The 19,004-nt window shown below is 40.0% G+C and overlaps 1 protein-coding gene across 3 annotated transcripts in view; it reads right to left on the bottom strand.

Annotated features, from left to right (window-relative positions):
* Nucleotides 1-3,879: 3,879 nt before the first annotated feature.
* The window catches only part of nphp3 (nephronophthisis 3), a 64,242-nt gene continuing 49,117 nt past the window's right edge, over nucleotides 3,880-19,004 (bottom strand). For 2 of the 3 annotated variants that reach the window (XM_043719513.1, XM_043719514.1), the window contains exons 22-28: nucleotides 16,888-17,129; nucleotides 15,953-16,046; nucleotides 12,928-13,055; nucleotides 10,497-10,737; nucleotides 8,508-8,633; nucleotides 7,455-7,570; nucleotides 3,880-6,696 (exon numbers count right to left, since the gene is read on the bottom strand). In XM_043719513.1, the coding sequence (XP_043575448.1) occupies nucleotides 6,516-6,696; nucleotides 7,455-7,570; nucleotides 8,508-8,633; nucleotides 10,497-10,737; nucleotides 12,928-13,055; nucleotides 15,953-16,046; nucleotides 16,888-17,129 (1,128 nt within the window). In that variant the 3' untranslated portion in view covers nucleotides 3,880-6,515. The remainder of the gene's footprint in view (nucleotides 6,697-7,454; nucleotides 7,571-8,507; nucleotides 8,634-10,496; nucleotides 10,738-12,927; nucleotides 13,056-15,952; nucleotides 16,047-16,887; nucleotides 17,130-19,004) is intronic. The other variant, XM_043719515.1, reaches the window with a different exon arrangement.

The following is a 19,004-nucleotide window of genomic DNA, read 5'->3' as shown; positions in this document are numbered from 1 at the left end:
TAAGTTGCAGTTGACTAAAATTTTAAAAAGTTGTTAACAACAATATAAAAGAGGAGAAAATAGAACTTCGATTACCCACACTTTCAAATGTCCACAATTTCTGTGGGAATTGGGAAGCCGATAAAAACCTAGGTCTCTGGATTCCTATTCCAATAGGATAAGTATTGGTCAGAACCTGGCAGAATTCACTTTCCCTGCAGCAACTCTGCAGACCTCTGGCATTAATGTAGGATTGAGTTGTTTGTTTGAAATTATTATTTTTGAGGAAGAGTCTTTTCTCCTCGCTGACTCGTATTAACTGACTCTGAAACTGATCTGGGCAACCTACTGAAAGCCTGGCAACAAGTCCTGCTCTTATTACTAGGCAGAATGTACTGCAACTAATATTGGAATCTGAATCTTATACTTGTACAACTAACCCTCTTGCCATAACTGCTAACTTCAGAATACAGGGACCAGCAATCCCTCTAATTTTCTTTCTGCTTGCACGTCTCTGAGGTCTGTGAGTAGCAGCAACATGTAGAACCAGAAGTCAGTGTTGTGAACTGAAGTGAGTGGATCAGCTGTACACCTGCACGGCCTACAGGAACTGTTGGCCGGATAGAGGAACAATGGTTCCATCATACAGAGCAAAACAAAATGTCAGCTGTAATTAATAGCCAAAACTTGGGCCTTAACCTAAAGTTGTCACTGCTGGTTTTACACTTTAAACTGTGGAATACATACTGTACAAGTTTTGATCTTACTGTATTGGTGATTTTAGAGAGACCCAAACAAACCATAATACTGGCAGAGTTTAGTAGAACTCAGATTTCTACAGTTTCCTCATTTCCCCTCCCCCCCCCACCTTGTCTCAGTCAAATCCCTCGAACTCAGCACCACCTTCCTAACCTGCAATCTTCTTCCTGATCTCTCTGCCCCCACCCCACTCCAGCCTATCACCGTCACCTTAACCTCCTTCCACCTATCGCATTTCCAACGCCCCTCCCCCAAGTTCCTCCTCCCTACCTTTTATCTTAGCCTGCTGGACACACTTTCCTCATTCCTGAAGAAGGGCTTATGCCCAAAACGTCGATTCTCCTGTTCCTTGGATGCTGCCTGACCTGCGCTTTTCCAGCAACACATTTTCAGCTCTGATCTCCAGCATCCGCAGCCCTCACTTTCTCCTCAGAGTTTAGTGGACTCAGGTTGCAGAAAATGAATGAGCTCTCTGGTAAATGGGCCGGCATTGACACTGAGCAGACATTTTTGGAGGAGGAGAGACCAGTGTTTTCGTGGAGCTGAAAGGAGCACATGAATGCTCCTATTACCTCCATACACTGAGGGGGATTTAAAAACGAAAAACATACCTTTTCAGAGCAGACCTTTTAAATAAATCAGGAGTAATGTGCTCTTTGCATGTCTGGCTTATGTCCCTGTGACATTTGTCTGCGTAGAAGTAATACTTTCACAGCTAAGTTGTATTTCACTTGTTCGAGTAGAAGGACTAAACAACTTCCTGCAAAGTGAATCAGGGCAAATGGTTCTCCAGTTTTTCCAACACCTAAGATGATTTGTGTTCATCTCACTTGCCCTCCATGTTGGTTTAAAGTTTTGACAGAAGTCACAAGGTGCTTTTGAGATTTTTTTTTATTAATCCACGGAATGTACATTGGTGTTACTGACCTGACCAGTATTTACTACCCATTCCCTATCTGCCCTGGATGTTATGAGATATTAGTGAGTATTTCTCAAGGCTCTATAGGGGGTTCAGCAGCTATATGAAGCCAGTTTTGGTTGCATATGTACCTTAAGCTTTCTGTGATGCTGATGTGAATGTTTCACAGTCACACACATGCAGTTGCACTCTTAAGGTTTGAAGGACAGTCAGGCTAATGTTTGATAATGTTTCCACAGAATCTGCTCAAATTAGATTCCTGATGACTCAGTGGTGAACAGTAAATCTGGTCCAAGCAGCCATAAAGGTGGCAGAGGAGAGAGCTGAACATTAAGTTATCTCGCTGCTTTCACCGATATCTCATGGTCACAAAGACAATGGAAGGAAGGAAGGGAGGCTGTAACGGTTGATAAAGCCTGCTCCTTGCAGTGATGGTTTCAGTATCAGTTCTCCCATCTCTAACTGAGAATGGTTTTATAGTAATGTTTTCAATAAATGTCAAGGCTACAGAATGTTCATCTATCCTCACTGGTTTTTTGTCAAAGTAACAGGCCAACACGAGAACCGTTGTCCTATGCATCATTAGACAATCTTAGGCTGTAGTTTTTACCAGCAATAGGTATTTTCAAATCAATCTGTTCAGGGATGTTAGGGGACATCTCTGGAATAGTTGGGACTTAAACCTGGGTCTCCTGGCCCAGAGGTAGGGACACTACCATTGCATCACAATAGCCCTTATTCCCATAATAGAGCAATGCACTGCGGCTATTAAGAATCATAAAATCTCTACAGTGTGGGAACAGGCCATTCGGCCCAACACATCCACACCAATCCTCCAAAAAGTAATCCACCCTGACCCATTCCCCTACGTTTACCCCTGACTTATGCACCTAATCTACACATCCCTGAATACTATCAGTCATTTAGCATAGCCAATTCACCTAACCGACACATCTTTGGTCTGTGGGAAGATAGAGCTGAAAATGTGTTGCTGGAAAAGCGCAGCAGGTCAGGCAGCATCCAAGGAACAGGCGAATCGACGTTTCGGGCATAAGCCCTTCTTCAGGAAAGATACCCATGGGAAGATACCCATGCTGACACAAGGCAAATGTACAAACGCCACACAAACAGGAATCAAACCCAGGTCTCTGGTGCTGTGAGGCAACTGCTATCCACTCAGCCACCATGCCGCCCATAAGAAGCTGAAAACTAAAATTGGAAACGTTCAGCAGGCCTGTGGAGAAATGACCATTGTGCAAATTAGTCCCTGTAACTGGTGCTGAAGCTGAAATGTTGACCCATTTGTGTTTTTCCTACTGGTGCTGGCTGACCTGCTGTGAATTCGCTAAATATGTAAACAGTGACACCACTCTGACAGCAGGAGAGAAAAGCACGACACAGCATTGTAGTGAGAACCACGTTATGGAACCAGAGGTAAGGCACTACTCGAGTGCAGCATCCAGTTATGTACAGGTCGCTCTGCTAATAACGCACAGTGTGTTAATGTAAATTCGCTATAACAGGATTGACGAATTGGGGACACTTTCTATAGTGCGGATGTTTAAATTATGTATTGATTATAATATGATTCAGGCCTCAATTGTTTAAATGGTGCTGCCATTACACTATTTTCATATAACACAGAATTGCACAAGAATAGAACTATTGCATTATAGCAGAAGCAACTGTATAGCAGCATAAATAAAAACACAGTGCTGAAGAGAGCGAGTGTCTTACTCTAGAATATGAACAAACATGGGATACCAGCAACACAGAATAGTAGCCTAGTGAAATAGTGCAGCCTCCAAGAGTACAAGTAAAGATGCCCAACACCACTGAGAGCTGAGACAGTACAAAATCCACAGAAAATGCAGTGACCACAACATGCTCAAAAGTGTACTAATATGAATATGCAAGGAATGAAGGGATATGGACCAAGGGCAGGGAGAAGGGATTAGTTTAATTTGGCATTATGTTCTGCACAATATCGTGGGCCGAAGGGCCTGCTCCTATGCTGTACAGCTCTATATTGTTCTCACAACATCATTTTTTTAAAGCACTTCTCAAGTTCTAGACCTGCTGGCCAGTCTAAGATTTATCATAATTGTCCAGGGTAATCTTTTCTGGAAAATTTAGCAGCAGATAGGCTTTATCTAGAACTTGCAGAAAACAGTCTTGGTTCCAGTAAAACAATCAAGAAGCTTAACATACTACAACGGATGGATAGTTTGAGTGAATTTTATTGTATCCAGTTACATCAGATTGATTGCATCTGCAAGTTCTGCACCAAAATAATAAATGCGCTGTGCATTATTCCATGTCATTAGGGGTGGTAAATAGATTTCAAATTCTTTGTTACAACTTCATTTACAATACTGTATTTTCAGGACTTAATAGCTTATTTCTCAAACAGTAGGATAACATTACATTGCACTATAAATCTAAATACTTCACATGTAACTTTAAAAAATTAACAGTTTTTTTTGCCTATTGGCAATTTTCAATCAAGGCACATTTACCCACATTTCCCCTTGTACCATCTCAGGTTTGCTTTGAAGGGAAACATTCCACAACAACAATGGAACTCAAAATTCAGGCAGTTGCAAGACTTTGTGACTTTAAACATTCGCACATCTGCTGCACAAAAGATTAAGGACAATATCAGGACGATAACGTAACAATGCTCCAGATTACTTCACATTTCAGCGGTTAGACCGAATCAAAAAGGGAGCGTATACTTTAGTGGTAAGTCGGAGTTACTTCTGAAGGTGAGAAAAGATGCCGTAAGACAAAGTGGTAGCAAGGCAAAGTTAGAACTCACTAACATCTCGGGAATGAGAAACTGCAACGGTCAGGTCAGTGTACACACTACTACAATGTAAACTTTACTCTTTACCATCCACTATGCTTATGAACCTCCCACTCTGGGATTATCTAACCTGTTGCTTGTATCCCATCACTCCTTTTTTCCCTCAAACTTCAATAACTGTGCTATTCACCTCAAATACTGTCAGAGAATTCCACATTCTATCTACTCTCTGGGTAAAGAAGTTTCTCTCAAATCCTTCACTAGATTGATTACTGACTCATTCAATTTATTAGAAGATATATGAATTTATCACTTTCAGATTTTCCCACAAGTGGAAATATCTTCTTTGCTCTGTCAAACTCCATAAATGTAAAACTCTCACGTCAGATCACCTCTCCAGGACCAGAGCTCTAGTCTGTTCCGCCTTTTGGGTTATAATTTCTCAGGTTTGCTATGGTGTGTCATTTCTTATTTCCACTTTCTCCAAGGAGTGCCCCAATTTCCTTTTTTAAACATGAAGTCTCCTGCAGTATTCATCTTATTCTTCCTGTGGCTTAACAAGCATTCAATATAAATTTAACACTGTCTCAGTACTTTCAGTTCTGACCCTCTTCTGGAAGGGAACTTTCATGCTTCACATTTTTTCAAAGCCTTATTAACCTGTGTTGCTAATTAACCTTTGCTAAACCCTATGTTGTTATTTATAATGATGTGAATCAATCCCCTAGAATCCTTTGTGCCTTTCTCACTCTACTCATTTCTCAAGAGCCACGTAGTTTATGTTACTCTCACCAATATGTATCACGTCACAATTGTCTACATTGAAAGTAGCTTGTCAATTACAAATCCATCCTACAAATTTATTAACTTGTTGGGTCTTTATTGCAGTCCTCCTTAGTGCAAACAATACCTTCCATGAGTTTCCAGTTAATCAACGGATTTTACACTTGTTAACTCCCAGTGGCTTACAGCTCTTCAGTACTGTCCCTTACACAGGCTACAAGAGCAGCTGTAAAATGGAGGATGCAAGCAGTCACTTGGGTGAAGTGAGACCATGGTCTGAATTGGAGACAAGGTGAGGGATTTCTGGAGGCAGTGTGCTGTAGGATTACCAGTCATTGGAGGTCAGCAAGGTTAGTGTTGAACAGGATACTTTGTTGAACAGATGGAGGATGCGGAGTTTTGGATGAGCAATGGGAGGAGTGCATCTGAACTGTTGAATGAGCTCACAAAAACAGCTGTATTGGCCAAAAGGACCTTTCCCTTCATTGTGAGATGAGGGTTTCCATGGCAAACGGCACGATAGCCAGATATTTATGTCCTATATTTAATATTGAGGTATTGAGCATATCACTGAAATGAGCAGTTGTGTTTTGCTTCACAATACTGCATTTTCAATAATATAAAGAACTTTCACCTGCAGCAACTAAAAAAAATACATCAACATTCTTTTGTACAGTTATTATCTTGTTACTCTCCTTCAAGGTGATCTGTGGAATTTTATTTTGGAAGTATTAGTTTAGGTTTCCTTGAAAAACGTTTTTCCTTTCAAAGAAAGGAGGTTATTTAACATTGCTATATTTAAGCCTGTTTAAGACTGAGACAAATTTATACTCAATTGGAATAAAAACAAAATCAGCACTGATAAAAACCTCAAATGTTGCTCACAGAAAGCTTTGTTGCTTTCCCCAAGCAGTGTTATTGTTCAGTAATGAAATCTTCTTTTACAAATGTGTTCTGCTAATTCAGGACACCTGTAGGGTAACATGATACCAGTTACTAGCTGAAAGGACTTTGCTTTCCATTGTCACAGCTTTACTGCTTGAACCTAATTTTTCTTTCTGATAAATTTCTTTATGTAATTTGTATCTCCTAACATGATTACTTCAGTTTCTTAGAAAATTACCGCTGCAAATTTAAATATAACTCCATTTTAGGCTTGACATAGCATATAGTAATCAAGGCAGCTGTAAAAACGGAAATAACAATATCACCTTGTCCCAATATTTTTCATATTTACAGGTTCTGCAGTCCATTTCTATCCATGAGTCATCTGTATCCCAGTTCTAGGTAGGGATTAGAAACCAGCGCATTTCTTAAGCTGAAAGTGTCTCCCGTGGATGAATGTCTTGAAAGAGCTTTTCCACCAAGCAATGAGGCCTCAGCTTCCTTAATATCCATTGCTCTTTTGTATAGCTCAGCAGCTTTTTCAAAATTGGCCTCCTCATAACTGTAAATTGCAAAATAACATCAGTCTTGCATTGTGGTACATTGATGTGAAAGGGTGTCTGAAAACTACTTAATATTGCAAATATCGAATTAAACAAATTTTTTTTATAAGTTTCTCCACTTTGCATCCTTTTCCTTACTGCCCTCTGAGCTGTAACTTTGTAGGTCACAAGTTCATATCCATGGTTTTCAACAGCATCCGATCTTAGTTCAATTGAAGCTCATTTAGAAACACCAAAACTACATGAATACCTAGATTTTTTTAAAGTGGCTTTTTCTGGTAGTATTTCTACTCTGTAGAATTTGTTTATCATTATGTGTATAATACATGGACATCCTGTTCTCCCTGACTCTCAATCTTCCTGCACAAGGTGGTCCAATAATATGCCCTCCTACACATTCACATGTATGTCAATCCTGACAATTACGTTTCAATACATTGAGCTGTTTTTCACTCCCTCAACTCCATTCTCCTGCCTTCTCCCCATCACCCTTGATCCCTTTACTAATCAAAATCCTAATCAAGGTGTCAAACCAATACTTTACTTGGGTTTGCAAAATTGCAGCTTCACTCATTTCCAACCTCAGCCAAGTAAAACTTCAGTCAATTCTGTTGTGCCATATTTCAGCACTTGAGATGTAGCATGACAATGTACAAAGTGTACACAGGCACTGGCATAATGTTACCAAGCTAAAACAAACTCGCAGCAGTGATATATTTCTGACAACTATAAAGACCATGCTCGGTGCAGCTGTTACCTTAGCACTGCTAGATTCTTCAGTGTCTCCCCCACTCTGGGATGAGAACGACCCAAGCTGTCCTCATAAATTTTCAGAGCACGTTCATACAGTGGTAAAGCTTCAGCGTGTTTTTTCTGTGGGGAAACGTGACACATTTATGGATTTTTTTTTAATGTTAAAGGATTAAAGATTGTTTTACATCAAAGTTGTTCACACCTCAATTATGAAATTGTGTATCATATAAATGATTTTACACTCTAGATTATTTATTCCACATCCAATTGTTTACACTTGGCAAATCACCCATGATGCATGGTATGTTCTCAAAGTACATTGTAAAGTAACTAGTGTCTTTAGAGCAACTGGTAAAAGACTTCCTGGTTAGCTAGTGTCAGCTGGATTCTTGCATCTGAGATAATAGACCACTATTTCAAGAATTACAATTTTTATACATTTGACATCTTGCAAGCACAAGCAACCTTCCCACACTATTAAAGATATTTTTAGTCACTCTTTTCAGATATGGTATGACCCACCTCTTGAGCAGGTGGGACATGAACCCTGGCCTTCTTGTCCAAAGATACAGACACTCACGCTGCACCCACAAGAGCCCTCCCATACGATGATATCTTTATTGTAAAATGTAGAAAATTATGGGAGGTGAATGTTCAAATTCAGGATATGTACTCCAGATAGGTGAGGCTTTGCGGCAAGGCAGTAACTCAACATCAGCCCTTATTATTTGGCCTAGCTTTCCTGATTGCTCGTGTTTGTTTTATATGCCCTGATGTTCCCTCCCTTCCACACTTCGAATACATGACTGAGAGTTCAGAGCCTTGCCCCTCACAATAATGTTTGTGATAATAGTCATGTCCACATGCAGCATTTGCACAGTAATAAGGATTTTCATCCCCCTGTCCTCGGTGTTTTATTCAAAACCACCTGTATTAGTAAGTTTCCTGAAATCTACTTTTGTTTCTGTTCACCTTTCTTAAGCCTCGCCTAATATAACTGTACAACAACATAAAGCAGAGTAACAGCCAGGTATCGTGAGGCTAACAGTTAACATACCAACTGACAATACAGAACAGCCAAATTCACCAGGGCAGTTGCCACACTTGGGTGCTTCGGGCCAAAGGACTTCTGACGAATTTCAACTGCCAGCTGACATAAAGGAACAGCCTTGTCCAATTTTCCCTGCAAATTCAGACAAGGATTAATATGCTAAAAAACAGTTTTGGTATTAAAGGCAACAAATAAAGCAAGAAATATTTCATGCACTTGATGGCTTATAAGCTACAAGCTCTATGGTAATTTATTTGTTCCTTGAAATTAGTCATTTGAAAAACAACTATTTCACATCCTGCCATATAAATCCATCTGCTGTTACATATACAAATGAGCATTAAATATTGTTGAAATAGAATCAATGGATTTTTACACTGGAAAACTGCAGTAAACATCAAATGTACCTCTCACAGTATAAATATAGTTCTCCTTTTAATTAGTATTCACATTACATTTAACTGCATTACAAATTATCCTGATGAATCTAAAACCAAAAAATTTGACAAAATATTTTTTCCGGCAATACTGAAGTTCTGCACTACCAAACTACCAGCTGTCAATAAAACTTAGTGATGTTGTCAGGTGATTTCAAGGGAAATATATAAGAATTACTTTGTATTCCTGAAACAATCTGCAGGTGAACTAGAATTTTATAAGCATCATATTCTAATGCATAAATTTGTGAATTGCACAAGTACATTTCAACGATCCTTACAGAAATACAAAGATTGCACCCCTTGGAATTATAAAAATTGAGGGCTGATTTGATCAAAGTTTTCAAGGGGAAACTGATACTATAGATAGAGAGCACCTATTCCATTGGTTGGGGATTCTAAGGCACAAGCATGTACACTAAAAACAGGAGCCAGATCTTTCAAAAGGGAAATTACTGAAACAATTTTGCAACAAAGGGCAGCACAAATTCAGAAATACGTTCCACAACTGGCAACTGATGCTAGTCATCTGTTAAATTTAACACTGAGATCAACAGACGGTGTTGAGGGATATGGAGCAAGGAGAGCTGTAGAATAATGTTAGAATCTTGTTGAATAGCAGAACAGGTTCAGCTGGCCTCCTTCTGTTACAATGTTCCTCGGGTATGTCACAACGTTTTAGTAATTTTCCTGCCTCCTTGCCTTGCCCCACACTTGCAGAGTGGTGACCTTCAAGCTATGTATAAGCAATTGACTTTCGCTAATAGAGAGAGATGCTTATGGCCCTTTGTGGATTATGGCATAATGTCAACTAGGAGAAAGTGAGGACTGCAGATGCTGGAGGTCAGAGTCGAGAGTGTGGTGCTGGAAAAGCACAGCAGGTCAGGCAGCATCTGAGAAGCAGGAGAGTCGTGTTTCAGACAAAAGCCCTTCATTCTTGCTATGCTTTTCTAGCACCACTCTCTCAACTATAGCATATTATCAATAATTTTCATTTATGGGATCAGCTATATTAAATTATGAAATCATTAAATTATAAAATTATTTAAAAATATATTTACTTTTCTTTGCAAAACAACAATCCTCTTTAGTTTTCCAATTCCTGCAGCATAACACTAATATTCACTCATTTTTGACTTAGATTCATTTCTACTCTAACTGATATATAAGTTTAAGAGGTCAATATTCAGATATGGATAGGGGATATGATTTGGTCTCAATCAGGAATGGGCAAAATTGCTGGTCTCTTAAACAAGTTTATGATACTTAAAAAATGCAATCTACAATTTTAAGGCTCTCTCATCAGGGATGCTGCAAGATGCATGGGAAAATAAACATTTTAAATACTTTAAGGCAGAAATGAAGGGATGAAAGATTATTAGTGATACTCAGGAATACAGAGTTGAGATTAAAAATCAGATCCGCTATGATCTTATTGAACAGCAAAGCAAGCTCGAAGGGCTAAGTGGCCTTCTTTTGTTCCCTGTTCATATGTTCGCAGAGATCAGGAGTTTTCAAAACAAAAATTCAGCAATCCATTGCAGTATGGTTAACTCACTCGCTTTTTATACAACACTGCCAGGTGTTTCACAGTATAAGCCACAGAGGGATGATCAGGTGCCAGGGCTATACGCCGAATATCCAGTGCCCTCTCATACAGCTCCTCAGCTTTCTCATGGTCCTTCTTCTCATTGTATAAAGCTGCCAGGTTATTCAAAGACTGTGCACAGTCAGGATGGTCACAACCAAGGGTCCGCTCCCTCATTTCCAATGAACGTTTAAAGAAGATTTCAGCTGTCCTATGTTGAAATTGTAAAAGAAAAACAAATAAAAAATCTTCTGTGATGCCTGTAGCTGTATTTCTGACACGTTAACTAAAAACTAGGCTTTGAATCCAGTGTAGGGAACCATTACAGCTTACCAATTTTACTCCACGATTACGGATTTTCCTTATAATTTTATTGTACGGGAGACAAGATTCTTATTTGAAGATAGACAATGGCATACACAACCATTGGCATTGGCATTTTCCTTGTCAAAGCTTTCCGAGAACAAGCTCTCAGCAGAATGCACCCCAGCCCACTGAGACACACTCAATCAAAGCAGCTTTGTGCTTGATACCGGAATCCCAGAGCATCATGTTTTCAATACAGATGGGAAAATATTCTGCAAACTAACTTTCCAGGGACAAACCACTCAGTAAAATTCTATTCCACAACCACAACTTGCATTTACATAGCATATAGGGTTACATCATTCAGCCATTCGGACCATCAACCATGTTCCACATTCAACTGCATCATCGTCGATCTTCTACATCAGAGCTATTTTCCTGCACTATCCACATATATCTTTTGATACCTTCAATATCTAGAAATCTACCAATCTCAGCCTTGAATATACTCCATAGTGCTGTGGGGTAGAAAATTCCAAAGATTCACCATGCTCTGAGCAAAACAATTTCTTTGTCATTGCAGTCCTCAATAGGACTACCTCCTGTTAGAGTCATAGAGATGTACAGCACAGGTACAAACCCATTGGTCCAACTTGTCCATACTGACCAGATATCCTAAATTAATCTATTCCCATTTGCCAGCATTTGGCCCATATCCTTCCAACCCCTGCCTGTACATATACCCATCCAGATGCCTTTTAAAATGTTGTAATTGTACCAGCCTCCACCACGTCTTCTGGCAGCTCATTCAGTCCACGTAACACCCACTGCGTGAAAAAGTTGCCCTGTAGGTCCCTTTTAAATCTTTCCCCTCTCACCTAAACCTAACCACTAGTTTTGGACTCCACCACCCTGGGGAAAAAGATCTTTGGTATTCATCCTATCTATGCCTATAAACTTCTATAAGGTCACCCCTCAGCCTCTGATGTTCTAGGAAAAGTAACCCTCCAACCCTGGCAACAGTCTGAAATGGTGTCCCCTGATTCCAGAAGTGAAAGCCAGAGAAAACATTCTTTCTGCATCTACCTGTTGAGCCTTGTAAGAACTTATTACGCCATTAAATCACATCTAATTTTTCTGAACTCCAGAGCATTCTGTCTCCTCAAACTCCCCTCAAAAGACAATTACATCACCCCAGGGATCAGTGTGGTGAACAAACTTGGACACTGAGCCACATATTAGGAAATGTTAGTCTCTCTGATGGGTTTTTAAGAAGCATCTTAAACTAAGCAGACGTGCAAAGATGATAAGAAAGAGAATTCTAGAACTTGGAGTTTAGGCAGCTGGATGCAGAGAGATTGGGGGATATTTCAATACATTCAAATCAACACCGAACATGCCGTTTTGCATTTTACTTAAAAATGTTTTGTTAATTTTATGTGATTGTGAACTAAGGAGCAATACACGGCTCCACACGGACACCAGAGTACTTCATCACCAGATCTCTAGCGTATCAGATGAAGTTGAGCAGACTCTGTTCAGGTTTTTGTTCTTGAATACCGACAGGGAGAAGATTCTCACATTGCTGGGCTAAGTTGAGGAGACAGGGAATTGATGTTTTGGAAAGGTTGAGATCTTTCAGTATTGTTCTGTACAAGATTTGACATTTGCACTAAAACACTAAGAAATATCATCACTGAGCAGGGATAATCAAGAGTACATAAGATGTGTACAATTTTACACGTATGTTTCCGGGTTCTCTGGTTTCCTTCCACAATCCAAAGATGTGCAGGTCAGGTGAATTGGTCATGCTAAATTGGCCATAGCACTTGGTGCATTGGTCAGGGGTAAAGATAGAGTAGGGGAATGGGTCTGGGTGAGTTACACTTCAGAGGGTTGGTATGGACTTGTTGGGCCAAAGGGCCTGTTTCCATACTGTAGGGAATCTAACCTTCTAATTCTAATCTATTCTGAGCACACCATTGTGAAATTAAGGAACTGAGAAGTGGTGTAATCCAAGGTTTATTCTGATCTTCATTGTTGGTCAGTTGATAATCAGACACACAATGATAAATCATTCATTAAATTTCCTTACTCAATATTGTTTTGAAGGTAGTAGAGAACTCCCAGTTCATTCAGTATGCGAGCAGTGTCTGCCGACTCTGTCCCAAGTGTAAGCTCCTCCAACTGTAGAGCGCGGCGGCGAAGAACAGCAGAACCATGCTGAGGTATAAAATATCACTGTTTAAACTTTGCAATTAAGCTTCAAATACTTCAATACAGCAGACATGCAAAACTCCAAAATCCTCCTTTGGGCATAAACGTTATTGCAACCACTACTAACCAAAGTGCTTTTCAAGAAGAAAGAGAAAGCAGTGAAGATAACAGCAGGACACTACAATCAGATGTGTGAGGAGATAAAACAAAGCAGAAAAAGTAGAGCAAACTTCAGGCTGAAAGGAGAGGGCTGGCTTCATAATCTAATACTAGAATGGAGGAAATAGGAGACAAAGCATGCTTTAAGTACAGCGACTTCACACAGGTTTATTAGAGATCACCATCACAGAGTGAAACACAGCCAGAAAGAGGTTAGTGTGCACTGACACAAGAGAGATGATGGCCACATGGAACTTCATGTCAGTGAGAACATGGATAGCAGAATTCTAAATGGAACATTTTGATTAAAAATGAAGAATACGTTGCTCAATCGAATTACTACTTTATCAGACTGCTCACCACCATGAGCAATCAACACTATCAACCTCTCCCTACAGCTCAAATCTTCCAACCCTGGCAACATCCTTGTAAATCTTTTCTGAACCCTTTCAAGTTTCACAACATCCTTCCGATAGGAAGGAGACCAAAACTGCATGCAAAATTCCAAAAGTGGCCTAATCAATGTCCTGTACAGCCGCAACATGACCTCCCAACTCCTGTACTCAATACCCAATAAAGGAAAGCATACCAAACGCCTTCTTCACTATCCTATCTACCGGTGACTCCACTTTCAAGGAGCTATGAACCTGCACTCCAAGGTCTCTTTGTTCAGCAACACTCCCTAGGACCTTACATAGTGTATAAGTCCTGCTAAGATTTGCTTTCCCAAAATGCAGCACTTCGCATTTGTCTGAATTAAACTCCATTTGCCACTTCTCAGCCCATTGGCCCATCTGGTCCAGATCCCATTGTAATTTGAGGTAACCTTCTTCGCTGTCCACAGCACCTCCAATTTTGGTGTCATCTGCAAACTTACTAACTATTCCAGTGCCATATTCCTAACCATGCCCTGAGTTCATTTGCCTTCCATGTTAGGCCTCTTGCATTGAAATAAATGCAGTTTAATTTATCAGTCCTACTTTGTTCTTGTCTCTGCCTGCCCTGACCGTCTGACTCGCTTTTGTTCTCAACTGTACCAGTCTCAAACTGATCTCTTTCCTCACTATCCCACCCACCACTCCCCCAACCCCCACCCCAAATGTGTACCAAAAGAGCTGACAATGACAACATTTAAGAGGAATTTAGACAGATACATGAACAACCAGGGAACAGAGGGATACGGACCATGTGCAGGCAGATGGGATTAGTTTAGAATTGTATCAAGATTGGTGCACCAAGGACCTGCATGTCCTTGGTGGAATGAGAGGGGGAGTTAAAGTGTTGGGCTACGGGGTGGTTGGGTTGGTTGGTCCGGGTGTCCAGAGGTGTTCTCTGAACAGTTCATCCACTTTACCAACACCTTCCACCCCGACCTAAAATTCACCTGGGTCTACCAAAGTCAATTAATTAAAGATTCCAACTCCCTTCACTATTTCTGGTGCTTAAGTTACTGTTTGAGAGAACAGCAGTGTAATTATTTTTTTATACAGAATCCCTACAGTGTGAAAACAGGCCATGAGCCCACAAGTCCACCCTCTGAACAGCACTGCACCCAGGTTCATCCTCCTCCCCTAACCTTGCATTTCCCATGACTAATGCAGATAACGTACACATTCCTGAAGTCTATGGGTAATTTCCCATGGCCAAACCAGCTAACCGGCACATCTTTGGTTTGTGGGAGGAAACTGGAGCACCTGGAGGAAACCCACGCAGACATAGGGAGAATGTGCAAACTCCACACAGACAATCACCCAGGGGTGGAATCGAACCTGGGTCCCTGGCCTTGTGAGGCAGCAATGCTAACCACTGACCCACTGTGCTGCTTTAACGGTCAGCTAAGTCTGGTAAGGACTGTATGCAAGGTTCTCTCTAATTGGGTGGGTGGAGGGAGTGAAGCAGAAGAATTAATTTTGTCTCATGTCAAATTGGAGATTCATTGAACTTACAGTAATTGGCAAAAAAAAACAACAGCAACATGAGAAAAACCTTTTTCATGCACATGGTTAGGATTTGGAATGCACCAGTTGCAAACATGATAGTGCAAGGGAAACTGAGGCTTTCACAAGGGAACCAGATCATTACCCGGAAAGGAAAAATTTGCAGAACTATGGGGAAAAGACAGGGGAGTGGCACAAGTTGAACAGCTGCATCCTAGGACCAATACAGAGTTAAAGGGCTGAATGAACTCACTCTGTGCTGTAACCATTCTAGGATTTGGCAAATATCTCGAACAAAGGATTTGGGTGATGACAACTCTGCATATCAGCAATAATCTCATCAGCAAGAGAAGGAAGTATGGAGATTTTAAAAAGTAGCATCCACAACAAACCTCGAAAATAAGTGTGTTGAATCTTTAGATTTATGGCTTGACTATAGCAATACTTTAGTCCCTGTGGCTTTATCAGCATTCCAAATAAAAACAAAGTAGGTTTCTCTGAATTGACAGTGGACTTTTTGGGCTTAAGATTTTTTCCCTTTTTTGCTGCTTAGAATAAAAACTGAAGTAGTTTTAAATTTGGCAATATAAATAGGTTCCATAAAAGAACCCTAACTCTAATCTACTTCCACAACAAGGAAACATTGAGAACTATAAAAGCTTTCTTCTATTCCAAGGACACATTGCACAAGCGAAATAAAATGCCATTTAAACGGTTGTCCTGTAATTCAAATACATATCTGAAATCAATGGACAGAGAACCCAGCATTATAATTCAGTCAGACTACTTACATCTTTCATCCCTTACCATGTTTCCTTTCTGTGTGGAAACCTTCTGTCGGATCTTCATAGACCGCTTTCTTAATGGCTCCACTTGTTCATACCTCAAAATATGAAACAGTCTGTATGAAATTGAATTGCAGTAACTTAACACTGGCCTCTCTCAGGGATTTTTTTTTAAAAAAGGAGAAACAAAAATTTCATTTGGAACTTCAGAGCATTGCTGAAATAAATGCATGACAGTCCATCAGTAATAGCACATTAGTGAGCAAGTGAATATTGTGGGAGCTTCCAAATATCTGAAAAGAGATTTTAAATAGGAAAATGTGAAATGCCCATTCTGACAAAATGAATAAGATAAATCTAAATTGTGAGGCATTACAGAGCTCTGAGATGTGGGGGAATCTCAACATCCTAGTGCATAGAGTTAGAGAATCACACAGCACACAAACAGACGCTTCAGTCCAACCAGTCCACTCTGAACATAATTCCAATGAATCATAGAAGATTAGTATGCAGGTACAGTAAGTCATTAAGAAAGCTAAATATTGTTCATTGCAAGAGGAACGGAATATAAGAGCAGGGAGGTTATGCTTCACTTATACAGGGCATTGCTGAGAAAATTGGGAAGGGGAGGAAGAGGAGAAAGTTGTCTGTCCAAGGCAGCACAATCTCTCAAACCAGTACCGATGCTAAGCCAAAAGCATTCAACACTTGTGAATAAATTATCATCATCTTGGGATGGTTTTCAAATTATAATAAGGTGCATTATGCACAGAGGAGAGGTTACGGTATGATTTTAGTAAAAGGCATTTCTACAAAATAAAGAAAATCTTCTGGAAAGATAGTTATGGCTTGAGGTCCTTCACAGCAAAATACACCTATATACCTGTATTAGCTACACGGTAACATCCATTAATATAAAAGGTGCCTTAGAGTACCAAACTTACATCAAGAACTCACTTATTTTGTTTCTGATAAAGCATTGCTAGAGCATCCAGCTCCTGAGCCACCCGGGGATGAACCGAACCATGGGCATTTTCACTGATTTCTAGTGCCTGCTTGTACAGCTGCTCTGCATTTCCAAACTTCTTCCACTGTACATACACACCAGCCAACTGGTGCAAGGACTGAGCCACACTGGGATGATCAGGATCCAATGCACTCTCTCGGATCTCCAGAGAACGCTGCAAGGGTGTTACGGCCTATAAATGGAGAAAGTTACACACAGTTAACATATTTTGCTTCTGACCCAGTCATTTACCAAGTTTAGTTTATCATACAATGATGACCCATACTTACAGCTCGCAAGTTAAAGTTACAAGCTGTGACTTGAGTTGCAGTACTGTATTAGAATTAATGTTTTGTGGGACAGTATTAACTTTATAAGGATAAAGCCCATAAACCATGCAAGTAAGACAATGCTGCAGGAAAAAGTTAAATCATTACTCTTATTTACATGGCAACTTTAATGTAATAAAGAAAGTTTTAAAAGGGCAACTGCATCCCTTGGGAAATGAGAAGCAGAAAAACATTTGAGGCATCTAGCAACAAGAGTTTGTGCAATTTGATATTTTGAGGACAGGGAACATATCAAGGTTAGTGAGGAAAAGGTTGATATATAAAGGGAATTCACTGGTGGGATATAATGCAGACATCCTACAGCATTATACAACACTTGGTTGGTTTGAAGCAAAATCAGTACGAGGGGACAGGGTTTAAAAATAAGAGACATTCCATGTAAGATGAAGTGGAGGAGAATTTAGGGACACGAGTCTTTGGAACTCCCCCAGAGAACAGTGAAAGCAGAGTCACTGAATATTTCAAAGGCAGGGGGAAAACAGATTCTTGACTAATAGGGAACTCAGAAGTTATGGGGGTATGCAGGAGCATGGAATCAAATCAGCCACAATCTTACAGGCTACAGAGACCAAATGCTTATTCCTGCAACTAATTCTTACGTTCATTAGAAACTCAACAGATTGCAAGTAAATAACTGGAATATTCAATAGTGATAGTGCAGATAAACATTCAACAATGAAAAGGAGATAAGAGAGAGACAAGAAACGCACGGCAGTGGAAACAAATGAACAGACCTGGATGTGCAGTTTAAAGCTCAGAACAGGATCAAACAGGATCCCTAAGTTAGGTACAGTCCGATTCAGCATAAATTAGCAGTAGAGAAGAAAAATAAAACTGGGTGGTGAATTTGGGGAGTTGAAAAGAATGCAAAGTTTATTCGGTTAAAGAGAGATATAGACATTAACAGACGGGGCCCTGAGAATAAAACAAAACAAAGAACTGTGGATGCTTGAAATCTGAAGCAAGCAAAAACAGAAGTTCTTGGCAAAACTCAGCAGGTTTGGCAGCATCTGCGGACCTTTAGAGTCACTGGACTCAAAATGTTAGCTGTTTTTTCTCTCACAGATGCTGCCAGACTTGCTAAGTTTCTCTAATGAGAATTATTGGCTTAAAAAAAAATCAATTTTGACTCTTCATTCAGAACAGTGTAGATGCTGAGTCTTGTTTATTGTTAACCTAAGAATACTTAGACAGACAGCTGTTCCCCAATTTCTACGTCAGCTGAAAAAAAATTCATCATAGCCTGGGATTTAGAACCGCGACTCTCTGGTTTGTAAAATTTGGAACCACAAAAAAGTACTGTTGCCAATCAAGCCAACAAACGAGCTCTCATATTTGAAATACATTTCACCTATACACTCTAAATTGCTGCTGAAGCTTCTTCAGTAGGGTGGGCTGTTCAGGTCTGGGAGACAGACTAAAATGTATACTCAGTCCCACAAAGACAGTGAGAGATTAATCAGAAGCTCCATCAGCTTATTTAATAAATATTTAAAATTCAAATCACTCGGCTCTCCTGGGTGACCATGATGTGGAGGTGCCGGTGTTGGACTGGGATGGGCAAGGTCAGAATTCACACAACACCAGGTTATAGTCTGACAAGATTATTTGAAATCACGAGCTTTTGGATCGCTTTCCCTTCATCAGGTGATGAAGGAGCAATGCTCTAAAAGCTTGTGATTTCAAATAAACCAGTTATACTAAAACCTGCTTTCATG

This window comes from Chiloscyllium plagiosum, chromosome 29 (assembly GCF_004010195.1).
Source record: "Chiloscyllium plagiosum isolate BGI_BamShark_2017 chromosome 29, ASM401019v2, whole genome shotgun sequence".
NCBI classification, from domain to species: domain Eukaryota; kingdom Metazoa; phylum Chordata; class Chondrichthyes; order Orectolobiformes; family Hemiscylliidae; genus Chiloscyllium; species Chiloscyllium plagiosum.
The sequence above is the reverse complement of the archived record's forward strand: the minus strand, read 5'-3'. Positions and strand labels throughout refer to the sequence as shown.